We start from the raw sequence: 19,966 nt of genomic DNA on the forward strand, positions 1-19,966 counted from the left end.
ATGTGACACCCATCTACAGGAGAGGCAGAAAGGACGATCCAGGAAACTATAGACCTGTCAGTCTGACCTCGGTGCCAGGGAAGGTCATGGAGCAGGTCATCTTGAGTGCAATTAAAAGTCATATAATGGACAACCAGGGGATCAGGCCTAGTCAGCATGGGTTTATGAAAGGCAGGTCCTGCCTGACAAACCTGATCTTCTTCTATGACAAAATGACCCGACTATTAGACGAGGGAAAAGCTGTGGATATTATCTGCCTGGATTTTCAAAAAAGCATTCAATGCTGTTCCCCATAGATTTCTCATAGAAAAAACGGCTACCCATGGCCTGGATGACCGAAAGGTCTGCTGGGTCAAGCACTGGCTGGATGGACGGTCCCAGAGAGTGGTGGTCAGTGGAGCTAAATCCAGCTGGCGGCCGGTCACAAGTGGTGTTCCTCAGGGCTCGGTGTTGGGACCATTTCTGTTCAACATCCTTACTGCTGATCTTGATAAGGACACAGAGTGTATCATCAGTAAGTTCGCAGATGACACCAAGGTAAGCGGGAGTGTCGATCTGCATGAGGATAGGGAGGCTCTATGGAGAGACTTGGATAGATTGGATCCGTGGGCCAACGTTAATGGGATGAGCTTCAACAAGGCCAAGTGCCAGGTCCTGCACTTGGGCCACAACAACCCCCTGCATGGCTACAGGCTTGGGGAGGTGTGGCTGGAGAGCTGTCTGGGAGAGAAGGATCTGGGGGTTCGAACTGACAAGCAGCTGAACATGAGCCAGTAGTGTGACCACGTGGCCAAGAAAGCCAATGGCATCCTCGCTTGTGTTAGAAATAGTGTGACCAGAAGAAGTAGGGAGGTGATAGTGCCCCTGTACCCTGCACTGGTGAGGCCACACCTGGAGTATTGTGTCCAGTTTTGGGCACCTCAATACGAGAGAGATATCAAGGTGCTGGAGCAAGTGCCGAGGAGGGCAATGAAGCTGGTGAAGGGTCTGGAGAATAAATCCTATGAGGAGCAACTGAAGGAGCTGGGACTGATTAGTCTGAGGAAGAGAAGGCTGAGGGGAGATCTCATCACTCTGTGCAGCTACCTGAAAGGACATTGTAGAAAGGTTGGTGCTGGTCTCTTCTCACAGGTAATTAGTGACAGAACAAGAGGAAATGTCTTTAAACTGCAACAGGGGAGGTTCAGGCTGGACATAAGGAAAAAATTTTTCACAGCAAGAGTGGTCAGTCAGTGGAATAGGCTGCCCAGGGAGGTGGTGGAGTCACCATCCCTGGATGTGTTTAGATGACATGTTGGGGGATAAGGTGTAGGGGAGAACTTTGTAGAATAGGGCTGCTGGTTGGACTCAGTGATCCCAAGGGTCTTATCCAACCTGAATGATTCTGTGATTCTGTGAGTACAGGGGTATGACCACTTCCCTGTCCCTGTTGGCCACACTATTTCTGATATAAGCCAGGATAACACTGGCCTCCTTGGCCACCTGGGCACACTGCTGGCTCCTGTTCAGCCGGCTGTCAATCAACACCCCCAGGTCTCTCTCTGACTGGCAGCTCTCCAGCCACTCCTCCCCAAGCCTGTAGCGCTGCTGGGGGTTGTTGTGGCCCAAGGGCAGCCCCCGGCATTTGCCCTCAGTGAAACTCCTCCAGTTGGCCTCAGCCCATGGCTCCAGCCTGTCCAGGTCTCTCTGCAGAGCCTCCCTACCCTCGAGCAGATCAACACTCCCACCCAGCTTGGGGTAGTCTGCAAACTGACTGAGGGTGCACTTGATCCCCTCGTCCAGATCATCAATAAAGATGTTAAACAGGAGTGGCCCCAAAACCGAGCCCTGGGGGACACCACTCGTGACCGGCCACCAACTGGATTTAACTCCGTTCACCACAACTCTTTGGGCCCGGCCATCCAGACAGTTTTTTACCTTTATGTTTTGCTGGTGTGCCCATCCAAGGTGTGAGCAGTCAGTTTCGCCAGGAAAATGCTGTGGGAAACGGTGTCAAATGCCTGACTGAAGTCAAGGTAGACAACATCCACAGACTTTCCTTCATCCAATAAAACAAAATACGTTATACTTAAGAAATAATTGTTGAAAAAGGAAGAGCACTGCAGGGTGCCAGAGGTCAACCATGCAGAAAACCTGCAAGCCAAGGGAGAGAGAAGAAACAAAAAAACATCCAAAAACCAAATCTCCCACAAATCTGTTTCACCTCTAAACATCAGATGAACTTAAGACAACAATGGTAAGGTTTTTTTGCATTTAAATGAAACTTAACTGCAGATTACTGAGTCTGAACATAAATGAACATAAACTACCGTGTCTTTTCTCAATGTTTCAATAGACTAACAGCTAATAATTTCCTTTAAAATAAAGAATCATGTGATTAAAACACAAAACCCCAATTTGCCCAGGACTGTATTTCTGAAGTGACCAGGTGCAGTTGTCTGTGTTTAACACAGTAACCAGTAGCAATATTTGTGAGGCCAGAAGAACTAGAATCTACTGTAATGAATTAATGCATATCAGACTCTTGTAGATCCTTAGTGTCTGTAACACTATGATGATCAGCATTTTAAGAACCTTTTCCTGCTTCATAAATTGAACATGGAGGGGGTGAAGACATGCCTGCACTTATGAAACTTCCTGTGATAAAAACACTTCACTCTCAAGTAGGTGCAGAAACAACAAAAATGAACAAACAAAGAATAGGCATTGCTGTAACTCTCAGTGTATTTATCGTGTTCCCTTACTCAGTAAAGTTCACTACAGTTTAATAAGATCTCTAAGTCCTTGGTCAGGTATACTCAGATTTAAGAGTTTACATAAATACTTACTGTGTATTACTGGGCAACTTCCAAAATACCTAATGAAGAGATGTGCATCTAGAGCAGCACTAGAAATAATTAGTTTTAAATTAGTCTGGGTTTGCAACACATCTCTTAGTTTTATTAACAAGAAGTCACTGAACCTATCCCTCTCATGTACTTCATCCTGTAACAAAAGGAAAAAAGAAACAAACCAACATATATAAGCATCACAGAACCAAGATCATAATTTTTTCACAAATATGAACTTTTTTAAGAACTAAAATATATAATTTGCTGGTACATAACAGATACATTAAAATGTATAAGTCTACTTTAAGGATTTTTTTTTTTTAAAACTATCGAAAGTCAAAAAATATTTCAGAAGTTTTATAAAGATACCAGAGCAGACTGCACTGGTAATGCACAAACCACATATATCTTGATTTCATAGGTTAAACTGAACTTCTGAAACTTTTCTTATTCTTATATTTGAATCTCATTTTCACATTAATGACACAAACCACAAATCCTAGAAATCTTAATTTAAGAAATTCTCACTTCATACCAATGAACATGTAAAGAAATGTATGATATCACATAATCAGAAAAAAGTTAGATTGCTTAGATTCATTAACTCATGCACAAAGGTTATCATCAGTTAAGGCCCATGTCTGATTATCCATCTATGTTGGTATGTTTTATATTATGAACTTATGAAGCAGGGACCCAAATACAACATTTTGAGGCTGAAGTCAAAAATGTAAAACTCATTCTCACACTTTTTTTTCATTTTGATAAACAGGCAGGCACCTAAAATTACTATGAGTTTTTCTGTCTTCAGCAGTGGAGAACTTAATCTTTCAGTAAACATTCTGGTTCCACTGACTTATAAAACTCCACGATAGGAATATTCACATAATGAAAAATGAACTCAAGTTTGCTGAAAATGAGACTACTCAACTTGAAAACATTTTGGCAAACAAACGGACTGCAAACCTGGTACTGCTAAAACAAGAACGTGATACAAGAAATGTGGAAGAACGACTGGAAAACAATGGACATATTACGAGCGATCCAGACCGAGTGGCCTCACTGTAACAACAGGCTGTAGCTGGTGTGAAGAACACCTGCAAGGCCAAAGGGCTGAGAAACTGCGTGCACAGCAAAAAGATAAGGAAGCCTGACTGTTGAAAACAAGATGTTTGTCCAGCAGGAGAACGGCGCGTGGACACCACACCGGGACCAATCATAGAGGGCAAAAGGGCGCATGGACAAGTAGCTTTAGCCTATTAGCAATCAAGTATCTGCATGTGTACTTTATGGTAGTCTACAAATTACTGTGTATCCTTTAATAAATGGGCATTGCTTGATCACATTGGTTGTATGCATGCTCATCTCAACCGCACAAGAAATTCTGACACACACTGAATCATATCTATATAAACCTCCCTAAGGCTCATCTTCTTTCTGACAGAGGAGGTACAGAAAAATTTAGAGCTCTTTTGTCCACAACTGCATCATGATTCCAAAATGAATTACTGGCATGAACCTAAAATAAGACATTATTATATATAAAAAAGAAGGTACATGCTACAATAAAGACCCAGTAAGTCTTTAACGTTAAGTCAAATTCTAACAAAAAAAAAAAAAAACCTTCTTAAATGCTCAGCAAACTAATAAAGAAAACTAGGATCTCATCTTCCAATTAACAAGCAACACATACTGCTCCACATCACATGAAATAAAACAGGATTCTTACCACAATAATATGTGTCACAGTTGATAGAGTGCTGTCTCCTGCCATTAGCGTGCGCAGTAGTATGCCATTAGTGCAAAATGTTAATAGCGTCTTTGGAGAAACCCTATTGAACAGTTCATAAAGATATTTCCGTTTTCTGCACCATTTAAAAACTTCTAGTTTTCCACTACTTAACTGAAAATTAAAGAATTGAACAGCTGCTCACCAGAAGTGGAATTACCTTTTTCATACCAAGGAATTCATGCATGCTGTTTGTTTTCAAGCTATGCCTATCCTCAGAGAGCTCCTAAGGAATCTTAATGCTTACGCTTCAAAAATTCAGACAATAAGACTAATTAACACAGTGAAATTCAAATTTATATAAATAAATAAGCAAGACAAACTGAACCTTGAGAACCTCTCCTTGTTGTTTAATTTAATGGAAAATTCAGTGTGGACTGCTTTAGAAAAACAGAATCACAGAATCATCTAGGTTGGAAAAGACCTTGAAGACCATCTAGTCCAACCATTAACCTAACACTGACAGTTCCCAACTACACCATATCCCTCAGCGCTATGTCAACCCGACTCTTAAACACCTCCAGGGATGGGGACTCCACCACCTCCCTGCGCAGCCCATTCCAACACCTAACAACCCCTTCTGGAAAGAAATGCTGCCTAATATCCAGTCTAAACCTTCCCTGGTGCAACTGGAGGCCATTCCCTCTTGTCCTATCGCTTTCTACTAGGCTAAAGGGACTCATCCCCAGCTCTCCGCAACCTCCTTTCAGGGAGCTGTAGAGGGCGATGAGGTCTCCCCTCAGCCTCCTCTTCTCCAGACTAAACACCCCCAGTTCCCTCAGCCGCTCCTCCTACGACCTGTGCTCCAGACCCTGCACCAGCTTCGTTGCCCTTCTCTGGACACGCTCGAGTCATTCAATGTCCTTTTTGTAGTGAGGGGCCCAAAACTGAACACAGGAATCGAGGTGCGGCCTCACCAGTGCCGAGTACATGGGCAAGATCCCTTCCCTGTCCCTGCTGGCCACGCTATTGCTGACACAAGCCAGGATGCCATTGGCCTTCTTGGCCCCCTGGGCACACTGCTGGCTCCTGTTCAGCCGGCTGTCAATCAGCACCCCCGGGTCCCTCTCTGACTGGCAGCTCTCCAGCCACTCCTCCCCAGGCCTGTAGCGCTGCTGGGGGTTGTTGTGGCCCAAGGGCAGCCCCCGGCATTTGCCCTCAGTGAAACTCCTCCAGTTGGCCTCAGCCCATGGCTCCAGCCTGTCCAGGTCTCTCTGCAGAGCCTCCCTACCCTCGAGCAGATCAACACTCCCACCCAGCTTGGGGTCGTCTGCAAACTGACTGAGGGTGCACTCAATCCCCTCATCTAGGTCATCAGTAAAGATGTTAAACAGGAGCGGCCCCAAAACCGAGCCCTAGGGGACACCACTCGTGACCGGCCACCAACTGGATTTAACTCCGTTCACCACAACCCTTTGGGCCTGGCCAGCTAGACAAGTTTTTTACCCAGCAAAACGTGTGCCCATCCAAGGTGTGAGCAGTCAGTTTTGCCAGAATACTGTGGGAAATGGTGTCAAAAGCCTCACTAAAGTCAAGGTAGACAACACCCAGAGCCTTTCCCTCATCCAATAAGCAGGTCACCCTGTCATAGAAGGAGATCAGGTTTGTCAAGCAGGACCTGCCTTTCATAAACCCATGCTGACTGGGCCTGAGCATCTGGTTGTCCCCCATGTGTTGTGTGATGGTACTCAGGATGAGCTGCTCCATCAGCTTCCTGGGCTCCAAAGTCAAGCTGACAGGCCTGTAATTTCCTAGATCATCTTTCCGGCCCTTATTCCAGATGAGCATCACATTGGCCAACTTCCAATCAGTCAGGTCCTCTCTGGTCAGCCAGGACTGCTGGTAAATCCCACTCCTTCAGCACCCTCGGGTGTATCCCTTCTGGTCCCACAGACTTTGTGTATGTCCATGTGATGCAGTAGGTCACTGACTATCTCCTCCTGGAATGCGGGGTTGCAATTCTTCAGCATATGCCTTATACAGTCTTTCTATTTGCCAGGTGCCCCACTCCATCACTGCCCCTCCTCAGATGGACAGGGGAGAGAAGATACCATGAAAGGCTTGTGGGTCAAGAATAGGACAGGTGATTAATGTTTCCCTACTCTGTATCTTTTCTGGAAGACATGAGCTGACTAGTTATTGTATGCATATTTCTTTCCAAGTTTGGAATGAATCCCTCCTTTCAAAAATTCTCCTATGTATTAAATTCAAGAACACATCCAGGATGTAAATGCTTTACTATATCTATCTGTACTCTTCTCCCTTCTTCAACAGCTTTATAGAAATCATCATTGCTGTCTAATAATTAATAAAGCTTAAAAATTAGACTTGTGTTACACAAGACACCTCCACTGCACATTTTTTTTTTCCGAGTTGGAAATAGTACCATCTCTCCCTTTTGTTCTTTCTGAGTGAATCCGTTAATTCTTTTTAAGCAGGGTTTTTTGCACTGCTTCCAGTAATTCTTCAATTTTGATACCTTTGTTTTTCTTCAACCAGTGTAATACCTTCACACATTAATCATCCACCTTATTTGCAATTCATCTTTACTAGCTCTCTTTCTGAGCTCTTGTACACATACTCAAATTCTTTAATTTGTCTTTGTTGTTCAATTAGTTTTCATTTGCTGTGATATTTTCATACATATAAGCAATGTAACCAGCTATACCATTTGCCATCTTCTTCTCATTCATATCCCAACTGCTGCCCATTCCTGGAAATCCTATTACCTACGCAGTTCAAAGAATATAGAAAAGGCACATAATCTTCAGACTTTCATGCATTTCTGCTCTATTTTAGGAACAAATTCCTCAGGTGACCTAGGAATCTCTAATTTTCTATCACTTAATAATTTAAACACAAAAATTGAAAAAGCTGAAAGTAGATTGGTAAACAATGCTCAACATCATTCAGTTTAAAATTTTGCTTTTTTTCCCTTTTATGACCCCTATCGACTCTCACTATATAGCATTTGTTACAGCATGCTGGTCTTCCTACCTGTCTTCAAAGTTAGCAGAACTCGGGGATCTATACATGATAAAAGGTATGGACCAAAAAAAAAAAAAACAAACCAGGAGAGGAAAGCATAGGCTTGATCTGAAAGTTCCAAACACATCCCCAAAGAGAAATCAAGAAAAAGCACCTGCAATTCACTTTTATGTAAGACAACTTACCACATGTAACTGCAAAATACAGGAGGAAAACTGTCCTTTCCATTCTTAAATGTACCATTACCTGAAATAACATATCCTACCTGTACTTTACGTACTGATCTTTTACTAGGCTGTATGCCAAATACACTGTAGTTTAAATGTACACAAATAAAGATAGCAACACAAGATCAATTAACTTGAAGAAATAACATTAGTACCTGCTTTCTAATCGGATCTGATAACCAACTGTTTGGCCAATCTTTTCTCTTCTTTCTGCTGCCACTCTTTCAGCCACAGCAATAGCTGCCAAACGTCTTGGCTGAGTGCAAAATACACGACAGGGAGTTCCATTTTCGTAACAGTCATCAAGAAGGAACTGAGGGATCTGTAAAAAAATTGTTTTAACATACTTTTTAGTTTAATGAAGTCATAGCTTTTTTACCATGGTGAAACAATTTAATTGCGTCTCATTACTACACAGGTTGCAAAAGGATTATCATTGCAAACTTATTTGAAGGGGCAGAAAGGCAGGAAAAATAAATTTCTGATTTTAAGGTTAATCTGTTTCCAAAAAAAAGCTGAAGCTTCTCTCCCCTGCTTCAGAGAAATCTATTTAAAAAAATACCTGTAGGCAATCTTTCTTTTTAATACAACAATATTCTACTCTAGATACTAAGAACAGAACTAGCTTTAAAAGGAAAAGAGCTATATAAAATCATAGCAATTTTTTATACTGAGGAAAAACTGGTATGTACCAGAAAAATGTGCAGAATCATTTACGCTTTTAGTAAGTATCTGCTGGCTTAGTATTTCAAATTCAAGAAAGTGAATTAGAACACAAGACTACAATAGGAAAACAAAAGCCTTAAAACTGGCATAAAGAAATCCCTTCTTACATAAATATTACAAAATTGGCATTAGTTTCATACAAATACTGTTATTTTTTTATTTCATTAAAGAAACATACTTGAGTAGTTTTTCCTGATCCAGTCTCTCCTACAATTAAAACAACTTTATTTTCCTTTATTATTTTAATAATTTCTTCCTGTTTTTCAAAAACTGGTAGTGACTGCCTGAAGGAATCAAACTCTGATTCCCCTCTTTTCACTGGAACCTGAGGAACACCACTGTTAAGTCGTCCACTTGTCTTGTTCACTTCTCTGTTATCTGTGAAGAGAAGTTAGCAATTTAGATGGATACAAAAGGTCACTAAAACATTGCTTTAAAATTGTATATAAAAATGATCATTCATGACTTTACATATATCCCTATAGATAGCGACAAACCCATCACACATTTAAAAGACCTATTCATAGTAAGACACCCTGTTACGGTGCTTGAAATATTGTTCAAAGGAGTTATTACTTTCACAGACAATCTGAACAAAAACAGACTATCCCAGTGCATTGCTCAGTCAAAAAAGGTCATGAATAGCAAAAAGATTAATAGAAACCAAGAAAACAAGCCTGGCATACTTTCTTGGCCTTTGTTATCATGCTTACACATTCATACCTCCATAGCTTGCTTAGATATATTCACTGTATAGTTAAACCTTTAAACTATTCCAAACTGACAAGTGTGTCTGCTGAGATTACTGTGATCCACATGCCTTCTTTCACATCCTCCCTGGCCTTTTATGACCTCCTTTCAGTCAGCCTTGCACAACCTAATGCTCTAGTCCGTAAGATCTGCCTTAAATCATTCTGTATCTAGACCACTGGATGCACACAGAACAGTATGATGTATCAGAAAGCAATTAATAAGTAGCCAAAGAACCTGCACATCTTCAGAAAAGACTACTTCAAATTCAGTACTGTAAAAGTTACTTTATAATTCCTTAATAATTCTTTTCCAGAATAATGAAAAGCTTGCTGTGAATTCAGTTACACATATTCAATATGATTAACACTTTAATATATTAAATGACAAGCACTTTCTTACCATGACAGACACAGGCTAACAAGTTAAAAGAGCCAAAAAACCAGTCTGGAGAAGAAAGATAAATTTTACACTATTAATTAGTTTATGCCTTACATTCCTATGGAATCGCTTTTCAGTACTTATAGTTTCCCTCTGTTCATCAAACAAGCCTATTAAACTACCGAAACAACTGAAAAAGAAAACTGATAAAAGAAGCACTTAAAACATGAACCCTCTGTTCATTAAACAATACTTAATAGGTTGTTTAATAACAACCAAAACAACCAAAAAAAAACCTAACAAAGGAAGCACTTAAAGCATAAACCATCATAAATCAAAAATATCCTGTGAAACAAGGCATACCAGTACAAGTGTTTTCTCTGCACTACACCCAACTTTACATACAGAAACACAACTCTTACACTCATGACTGCTAAAGCAATGTTAAAAGCACTGTTTAAAAAAACCCCGCAACGTATCACAAGTTTGTCTTCCAGTCAACGCTTTCATATTCTAGAAATCAAGAAGTCTAGATAGTAGTCTCTTAGGGAACAAATCTATTTTAGAAGACGACAAAACAAAAAATAAACTTATTTTACCAAGAACATGAATTTCTGTATATTTCTGAACAGCCAGCCTCATTTTCTCATACAGCAGTCACGGTAACACTTCTCTCTTCCGTCTCACCTCATGGAACTCGTAGGAACTCACATTTCAGAAATGTACTTCCAAATAAATTTGACTGGAACTGACTCAAAGACTCAGAAGTAACTTCGTACAAGGGAGACACGACTGCCTAAGTTTCTCACGACACCACTTTTAAAAGACCCTACATGAGCAATTAAAAGCTAAGAAAACTAATGGGTTTGTGTGGGGGAGGGTGTCAGTTGGGATGGGGAGGAGACAGAATAGAAAGGGGTTTGGTTTCTGCCTGGGTTGTGGGTTGTTTGGGGTTTTTTAAGCAGTGTTGTTTAAGTCAATATCAGAAGACACACTGAATATACCAAGTTCAATAGCACATGCATTTCCTCGCTCTGTCTTTGGCAGAAGTTCTGTTCGTTCCTTAATTGTGACAGGAAAAGTCCAAATTAAACTCTGAATGGCACGTTTTGTACTGGGAGCCAAGCAACAAGTCATTACTGCATGTGTTAGTTCTGATCCATTCTTCTTCCTTACAGTCAGGTATCGATTTGCTCCTTTTCTGGTAGGGGGGGAAAAAAAAAAAAGTTTTAGAAATAAGTAACCTATTTAACTGTATGTAACAATCATAATTCTTGCAAGATGGCTGTCACATTATTTTCAAATAGATTGTCATAACTGGAAACTTCCAAATAATGTCCTGTGTTACATAAGGCACACAAAATAACAGAAGCATCCACAATACGCACCATCAAAACCACCCTCTATTCATACGAGGGAGTGCAGCACAGAAACTGCAGTCTTTGGATGACTATGCCCAGCACAACCTTACAATTAGGCCTCCATAATATAACACTGTTTTGCTACCCTTTTGTTAGAGGTCTATCACTGCATTTGCTTCCCAAAAGACATTCAGCTCCATCAATCACTCTGTCAATCAATATTGAGAGGTATCACACAAAACTGATTTCTAAACTAATTAAAGAGATTTAGAGGTTAAAAATCAACAAACAGACATAACAGACAAAGAAGCAGCCTTCTATTGATACTCCAAGCCTTAATGAAATCCAGTAAAACAAATCAGATTCCCAGGATGTTCATTATCAAATATTTACAATGTAGAATTAGAGCTAAAACAATAACACTCCATTTGTTCTCAGACTGAACTATTGACACTGAAATGCAAAGAACTGCTGTAAATATGCTTGAAACTCAACTATCTTGTGCCTGGCCTACAAAGACATAACAACACTTAGAAAATGACTTCTCAGAGTAAGAGCAGAAGGTCACACTACAGGGCACCACCAGTACCCTGCCCCAGGCAGGGGTGGTGTAGCGGTGCATGTGTACAGGTTGCAGGTACCCAAGTGCCAGCAGTGAGGATCGGCCGGGGCTGCCCCATACCAGACACGGCTGTCTCCAACAGACCCACTGCAGGGCACAGTTGAGTCCCACAGCCACAGTGGTGGAAACTGTAATATTTTAGGAAAGGGAAAAAACGCTGCAGAGCAGCTGTAACAAAGGAGTGAAAAAAAAATGCGAGAGACACAGCCCTGCAGACACTAAGATCAGCGAAGAAGGAGGGGGAGGAACTGCTCCAGGTGCTGGAGGAGAGAATCCCCTGAAGCCCACAGAAGAGACCTCAGTGGAGCCGGTTTATCCTGAAGAAACTTCAGCCTGTGGGAGAGACCCCATGCTATTTTCTCCCCATGTCCTGTTGAGGAAAGCGAGTGACAGACCAAGCTGGCAGGACACCTGGCAGTCAGCCAGGGTCAACCCATCCCAACATGGATGCTTTCTAAGTTGTTGGCTTGGGTTCAGTTCCTTGTCAATGCAAGGTAACATTTCAGAATAGCAAAAATACTGAAGCTGGAACAGTACTTGAGTGTGCATGTGCAGGGAAAGGTTGGCAGAATTGGAAAAGCAAACTGCAATGCTTCACGTGACTGCTCCCAGTCTTTGGTAGTTCGTATCTCAGCAACTTAAAACCACAGAACCATTGAGATTGGCAGGCACCTCTGGAGGTCATCTAGTCGAAACCACTGCTCAAGCAGAGCCACAAAGAGCCAGTTGCACAGGACCATGTCCAGACAGCTTTTGAGTATCTCTAAGGAGAGAGAATCCACCACTCTGGGCAACCTGTGCCAGTGCTCAGTCACTTTCACAAGGAAAAAGTATTTCCTGATGTTCAGAGGGAACCTCCTGTGTTTCAGTGTGTGCCCATTGCCTCTGGTCCTGACACTGGGCACCACTGAAAAGAGCCTGGCTCTGCTCTCTTTGCACTGTCCCTTCAGGTGTTTATATACATTGATGAGATCCCCCCGATCCTTCTCTTCTCCAGGCTGAGCAGTCCCAGCTCTCTCAGCCTGTCCTCCCAGAAGAGATGCTCCAGTCCCTTCATCATCTTGATGGCCCTTTGCAGGACTCTTCCCAGCACGTTCATGGCTGTCTTGTACTGGGGAGCCCAGAACTGGACACAGCACTGCACATGTGACCTCACCAGTGCTGAGTAAAGGGTAGTGAAAAAGAAGATACAGCTTCTGTCTTCCCAGGTGAATATTGCTATTTTTCCTCAGCTGTTTAAATTTCAATTCAACTATCCTCCAAACTTTGTGTCACCCTGAACACTCATGCAGCTCCACCTCGAGTACTGTGTGCAGTTTATATATAAGAATGACATCAAACTATGGGAGTGTGTCCAGAGGAGGGTCACCAAGATGGTGAGAGGCCTCAAGCACAAAACTTAAAAGGAGTGGCTGAGGTCACTTGAAGTCTAAGAGTGACCTCATCAGTCTACAACTTCCTCAAGGGGGGCAGCAGAGGAGCAGGTGCTGACCTCCTCTCTTTGGTGACCAGTGATAGGACACGAGGAAATGGAATGAAACTGTGTCAAGAGAAGGTAAGCCTGGGCATTAGAAAAGTGCTCTTCACTGAGACATGGTTGGTCACTGGAACAGAGTCCCCAGGGAAGTGGTCACAGCACCAAGCCTGTCAGAGTTCCAGGAGCATGTGGACGATGCTCTTACTCATACAGTTTATTTTTAGGTTGTCCTACAAGAAGCAGAGAGTTGGACTCAATGATTGTCATGGGTCCCTTCCACCTTGAGATATTCTATGATTCTATGAAAAAAACCACCAAAAATACCAGAAAAGCTACTAGGAAGCTTCTCAGAGATGCTTACAAAGCTCTACAAAGAATCAACACAGATTCAAGCAGTGTTTACAACACTATTCAAGCAGTTAAGCACAGGCACCATACAACCCAAGCACATTCCTGCTAACCATCTGCACACATCTGAGAAGGCTAACCCTCCATGTTCCCAAAACATGGCGCAAAGATACACAAGTTGAGCCAAATTTATTCCCTCAGGTATCTGTGGCAAAAATCAGCTATACCACTGCCAAGACTGGAAGAAACCACATTGAAAGCACAACTTAACTTGAACAGCACTATGCTTCAATAAGAGCTTCTGAAACCAAGCTAAACATTCAACACAATCAGTGCTGGGCAGCATTTACTCCCTAAGTAAGTACAGATCAGAGAACGAGCATTTTACACTGCTTTTATAAGAATCATGAAGTATCACCAGAAATGAGGGGCAGCAAATGCTGCTATGGTTTTTCAACACACAGCCCCCTACAAGTTACACGAAACACTCCATCTATCTGGGTTTTCCTGTAACTTTCCCTTTCCTGTGTTTTAGCACCTGAAGTCCCAAGGGATCGAGATTCTTTGCTTTCATGGAAGTTTATCAGGGCAATGAACATAGGTTTTCTCTTCAGAAGATCACAGCAGGGTAAGAACTGTGGACTTGCACATGAACCCTCTTCTCCTACACTTCCCAACAGAAACACTCTTTTGGTATGCTACTCTAGGTTACATTTTATCTGTCAATGTATGGGATCCTATGCAAAACCCTGGGCACACAACAGGGCATGAGAATCACAACACGTCTTGGTGAGAATTCATTTTTTATGGAACCATGAAATCTACAGAGCAGTGTTAGGTCAAGCTGTCTCAAACTAAGCATGCCACACACTTTGTTAAGTAGACACAAAGCAAAGCACATTTTTTTCTTTTTAAGATTTTTTCTCTAGTACTATTCCTTGCAACAGTGCAGGATATGCCAGAAACAGAGGTCATTTTAACACCAGCCATGAAATCCCGTACACCTGCAATAAGAAAATAATAATCAAGACTCCAACTTACCCTTTGCTTTTAGATATCAGTCCAAGGGACTGACAGAGCCGGTGAACAAATGCTCTTTCAGTACTAGTGAAAGAAGAAGGAAATTCCATTTCTAGAAAGATAATTAAAAAGGCAAACATAACAACATAACACAGAGTATTCTTGACATGTTATGTCCACGTTATGAGTTTTTCAATCTCCAAATCTATCACATTCTCCCCTGAACCACGGGCCTAATGGCAGTGCTGTATCTTTGTACTTGTAAGCAATGTAGGGCTCGCAAGCAAGCCACCATATTCGAGCATAAAGGAGTTGAGGAGAAGCTTCTACTGGTGAACCGATGAAGAGCCTCCGTGCTCCCACTTCGGGCCACGCCGCCCCCCGCCTGCCCAGGCCAGGCGCTCACAGCCGCCCCGGCGCCCCGCGGACCAGGAACGGCCTCGCCGTTGGCCCGCCACCACGGGCCCGCCCGGGCGCACCTGACAGGCGGGGCGCCCCCCTTCTCCCCCAGGATGGGCTGCCGCTACGCACCTTTCTCCTCTCCGTACCGGAACCGCTCCAGGGCGAGGTTCACCGCGATCTCCACCTCTTCGTCCACGCGGATATCCATCAGCCCCCTGCGGCGGCCCGCCCCAGAGCTGGCGGAGCCGGCCGCGGCGGCGATACCCGAGTCCCCGCCGGCCTGCCGCGGACAGACACCACCGGGCTGCGACATGGCCCCGCAGAACGCGGCCCCGCGGCGCAACCAAACCCTGAGGCCGCTACGCCGACCGCCGGCGCAGCGCCGTGACGTTGCTGCGCCGGGCGGGGCGGACAGGAGAGCGACCCCGCCCCCGCTCCGGGTACCGCCCGGCGGAGGCTCCGCCCCCAGGACGTTGGGGGCGTGACGAGAGCCGCGGCTGAGGAGGCGGGGCAGGCCCGCCCCGCCCCGCCCCGCCCCGCCATGGCGCGGCCGCGGCCCCGCGCGCCTCCCGCCGTCCCCCGCTCGGCCGCAGGGGGGCGCCGCCGCCGCCGTTGTTGGCCTCCTCAGCCGCCTGCGGCAGGGGGGCGCTGCTCCGCAGGGGCCCCCCGTTGGCTGCGGGGTGGTTCACACTCAGCCTTTGGAGGCGCAGGTCCCTGCGGGGGGAGGCGCTGACTGCCCGGCCCACGGAGCTGGAGGGTCATTTTCCGTCACGCACGCCTTGGGGGCAGTTAGCAACAGTAAATGGTGCGGGAGGTGTAATGTCTTCTCAGCGCTGTTCCTTTGGTGAATGTGAAAGCTGAGTAAGGAAACCTGCCTTCCGCAACTGGGAGAGATGGCTAAAGTGCGCTCTGGTGGTGTAAGTACAGTCAACGGTGGGGTGGTGCATGCCCAAAGCTGATGCCAGCTAAATACAAAACTGTATTATAAACAGAAGGAAATTGGTTTTTTTTTTCCATTAGGCTGTTAAAGTGTATATATGTCTTGAAATAGTGTACAACTGGCAGTGACTAAAAAGTAACACTGATACCTATCTGGCCATAAATTATATAATGTAGTTAAATGACACTAAAGTGTAGGTGGATCATCACAGTCCTCAGCCTCTTCACTGTAAAGTATTATTTGCCCTCAGTTTTGTAAAATGCAAGCAATTTCTCAAGGTGGTGCTCCAAGGGGAAGTTATTTAGCATTATGGGGGGTTGTTGGTATCTTGAGTATTCTTTGTATCAGTAAATAACCCTTCGGCTGAAATAGTCATCATTTCCTGCAGTCCTTTGACTCCATACTGAGGATATGAAAAAAAACCCTCTTGGACATAACACAGGATTAACTATTTAGAGTCACTACTGTGGAAGCATTCAGTCAGAAGGAGAATACGTAAGAAGAATAAACTATTCCTCAAGTGTCAACTTAAGTGGAGAACTAAATAAACAGCAAATAAACACTGACTGGTGTAGCTGCCTGAAAAATCTCTCAAGAGACCTATAGCAAAGGTGTATGCCAAAGCTGCATACAAAACAGTGTAATTTGCACTAGGAAGTAGCACTGGAGTTGAAAGTTTGCTCTGTTGTAAAGTTGCTTTTAAAATTTTCTGGTTTTTAATCCAGGTACCTTCCTATATCTCTTCAACCAAATTACTTAATGCTAGTCCCTTATAGCTGTTTCTGTGACATTCAGTACTGTCATGTTAGAGCACAGAAGCTTTGTTATGAAAAATTAAATTCTTTACCTTAGCAAGATGAGGATTCCTCTTATTTTCCTTAGTATCAATAGTAATAAATGAAAGATCACAACTTGTTTGAAAAAGTCAGTCAGAAATCTTTAATTATTAATCCAGATCTGTTACTAATTCTTCTGTGTTAACAGTATCATCTTGCCTTCCTACAAAAAAAGCATGTGGCTCTCCAAAATGCTTCCTCAGGCCCTATTCTGATCTCAGTTTGCAATCTTGTGTATACAACAGTTTACAAAGAAAATAACTAGCTGTTAGGTGTCGTCTGTATAGTTAAGAGCACGATGAAGCCTGTGTACATCCTGCATAAATTTCTTAATACATAGCTTGCTTCTTTCACTGCTGTGTTGACTCTCCAATGCTATTAAATGTGAAAAAATGGGGAAGTGTAGTCACTCAAATGAAAAGACATGACTCAAGGCACACAGTGAGGATATATGGAGAAAGAAAGAATAATTTTTATATACTCCTGATGGAAAATAAAGCTGCAGCCTGAATTCCCAGATAATGTAACTCTTGGTAGCGTTACACTAGCGGTTAATCTGTCTCCAGGAATTTAAGACAGGAACTCATAAAATATTAGTGAAATAAAGAGAAACCTGACTCGGTAAACTGATAGTGTTTGAATTTAACACATTGTAAACATAAGCGGAGTCCTGGCACACTGAGCATGATTTAATTTATCTTCTTGCTATAGTTTCTCACTGTAATTATACATGAAAAACCCTCAGTCGGTCAATAAATCATTCTTCCCAAACTGCTGACACAAATTAGAAGAGTCAGCATTTAGGTAACAAAATCTACTGAACACGGAGTAGTTCCATGCTACAGTGAAGCACGAGGAAGATTTTCTTGACAGAGAGTTGTCACCTATATACTGCATGCTGCCATGAGTGCTGTGCCCTGCTAATCAATTGACTGCAATCTCTGCTGAGCGTACACAAAAAAAAAAAAAAGAGTGAAGACAGAATTGTGCCTTAAGCCCACACCTTCGGGCAGCTGTGCAAATTGGTATCCTGTGCTGGTGAATTTACTTCCAAAAACACTAAGGATGATTCTGGGCCACCTTTGACGTTGCCCTCCAGCTTCAACCAGCCTGCATGCAGGCAAAGCCCTGGATCACTTGGGATCTGGAGCACACGGGATCCAAACGTGCCCATACTAGCACGGCATAGGGCAGGCCTCATGGTGGTGTAACAGGTCCAGCTTCCCATTAGTTATGTCTTCTCCCGGGCTTTTGAGCATTCTACAGACAAGCAGAGAAAGTGCTCTTCTGCATTCAGCCAGATCTTCACACAGTCTAGCATTCTAGCTCTAGCTCAGGTCCATATGAGATGTAGAAACAGAACAGGAACATGCAGTAGTTCATTCTGAAAAACATATATACGGAACAGGTTTTGTTTCTATCAAAGTTCTTAAGTGGTTTATATATATTCTTTACACATTTTCTGTTAATAAAATTTACCAGCTGTAGATTTTCTTATTAGAATTAAGTAAGACTTTAAAAAATCCTTTTTCATGATTGGCCTCAGATATACCTTCTGGCTAAGACTTACACAAAACAAATCCTGGATTAAGAATTATTTCCATCACCATATGTCCAAATGCCCATATATTTTTTATGAGAAGCATTGATGCAGCAGAGTTTTATGCTAAAATGTGTCTGCATGTTCAAATGTAGTTATGCATTTGTATTTTACACTCTTCAGAGACACTTTTATTATGCTTGCTTCTTTTTACTTTGCAGATTTTTTCTCTCATGAGTACTATAAAATTCCACAAAAAATGTGACTACTGAGAGAAAAAGAGCTGTAAAGTAAGTTTATGAAACAAAATTATCCACTATGTGTTGTGTAAGTGTATTGTGTCAAATTTGACTACAAATTAGTTAGTCTTTTTGATTGTTTGGGGGGGGGGTGTAAGATTTTTGTGTTGTAGAACTTGTTATGTCTTAAAATATGCAAGAATTACCGATGGGTTAATATTATTCTGCAAGACTGGGTTAGAAAAAGACCACAAGATTTTTTTTTTTTTTTGCGTTCCTTGATTAAGAACATATCGCAATCTCTATTATATTTTAGGCATCATAGTAAATTTGTAACCATATAGGTATTGGCTGTTGTGGTTATTAATGATCTGATAAAATTAGTTATGTACTTACACATATTTAGGGAAGTATGGCTAATGTGAAATTATAATGGGAGATAGCTGTTTAGTAAATTACCTGTGGTGAAAATGGGCATCTGTCCACACAGCTGTATACACTGATAGTTCCCCAGAATTTTGCTGATTATGTGGGCTGTGTGTGGATGATTGCCTCCTGTGTTACCTCTTGTATCATGTACTGACACATAACTTCTTGTTCATCTGTCCCTTCTCCTGCCCTTATTCACTTTATTTTTGAGACATAAGTGGAAAAGCCTATTGATCAGTTTAATCAGTGGTGTATCAGCGTGTGTGTAGGTAAGTATTTACACACGTGCTTCTGTCTGTCTGCTCTTAGTCTTTCTTAAGTAAAGTTTGAATCTTTTGAACAGTTTAAACCAAAAATGAATGAGGGGGTAAAAGTCTCAGGTGCCAAATTCCTCGAAGTAAAATGAAAGTAGGCAGCAGAGTAGAAGATAGAAAACCTACTCCTATTCAACTGAATAGAAAGGCTACAGAATGAGCTCAACCTTAGGTCCCTCTAACAGGGATTCATAGAACCAATTCTTTTATTCATTGACGCTCTTTTACAAGTTACGCTATTTTTTCTTTGCACTCATTCACTGCCAAAATATGTCCTCATGAAGAGTTTCAGGACAAGGGTGGTAGGATGCCTCAGAGTCAGGGCAATATCATCCAAGTTTATTGGTCATAAGGTAAAGAAGAAAGTGACAATCTATAGCTTAAATCTGCAGCCCTTGCCTCAGAAAAATATTGCCATGGCTACTTATGATTTTTTAGGCTGTCTAAAGGCACTGAACCTGTATCTGCATGCACAAACCACTGCTGTGCTGAGCCAAGACCTGGGAACTACAAGAACTGAAGGAACAATTCTTGCACGCTCCCAGCGCACCTCCTATTTCTGAATCATTTGGATTACTTAGTTTCATTTCATTTAGGTTCTGAGAGAGGAGTTTTTTTCTTTTCTTTTTCTGAATAAAACATTCAAAACAACAATATGAATTTAGAAGTTAAAGTCACACTTTTCTGTTTAGTGGAGAGAACTGCTGAGAGTGGGAGTTAGTGTCAACCTTGGCTGGTACATCTAC

At 42.5% G+C, this 19,966-nt stretch overlaps 1 protein-coding gene across 1 annotated transcript in view; it reads right to left on the reverse strand.

The window, feature by feature from the left end:
* The window catches only part of YTHDC2 (YTH N6-methyladenosine RNA binding protein C2), a 42,864-nt gene extending 27,582 nt beyond the window's left edge, over window positions 1-15,282 (reverse strand). Inside the window, exons 1-7 of the mRNA XM_074931430.1 lie at window positions 15,052-15,282; window positions 14,542-14,632; window positions 10,697-10,893; window positions 8,740-8,939; window positions 7,991-8,157; window positions 4,561-4,663; window positions 2,829-2,985 (exon numbers count right to left, since the gene is read on the reverse strand). Of these exons, the coding sequence (XP_074787531.1) occupies window positions 2,829-2,985; window positions 4,561-4,663; window positions 7,991-8,157; window positions 8,740-8,939; window positions 10,697-10,893; window positions 14,542-14,632; window positions 15,052-15,235 (1,099 nt within the window). The 5' untranslated portion in view covers window positions 15,236-15,282. The remainder of the gene's footprint in view (window positions 1-2,828; window positions 2,986-4,560; window positions 4,664-7,990; window positions 8,158-8,739; window positions 8,940-10,696; window positions 10,894-14,541; window positions 14,633-15,051) is intronic.
* Between the last annotated feature and the right edge of the window lie 4,684 nt (window positions 15,283-19,966).

The sequence above is a fragment of the Athene noctua genome, chromosome Z (genome assembly GCF_965140245.1).
Source record: "Athene noctua chromosome Z, bAthNoc1.hap1.1, whole genome shotgun sequence".
Taxonomy (NCBI): domain Eukaryota; kingdom Metazoa; phylum Chordata; class Aves; order Strigiformes; family Strigidae; genus Athene; species Athene noctua.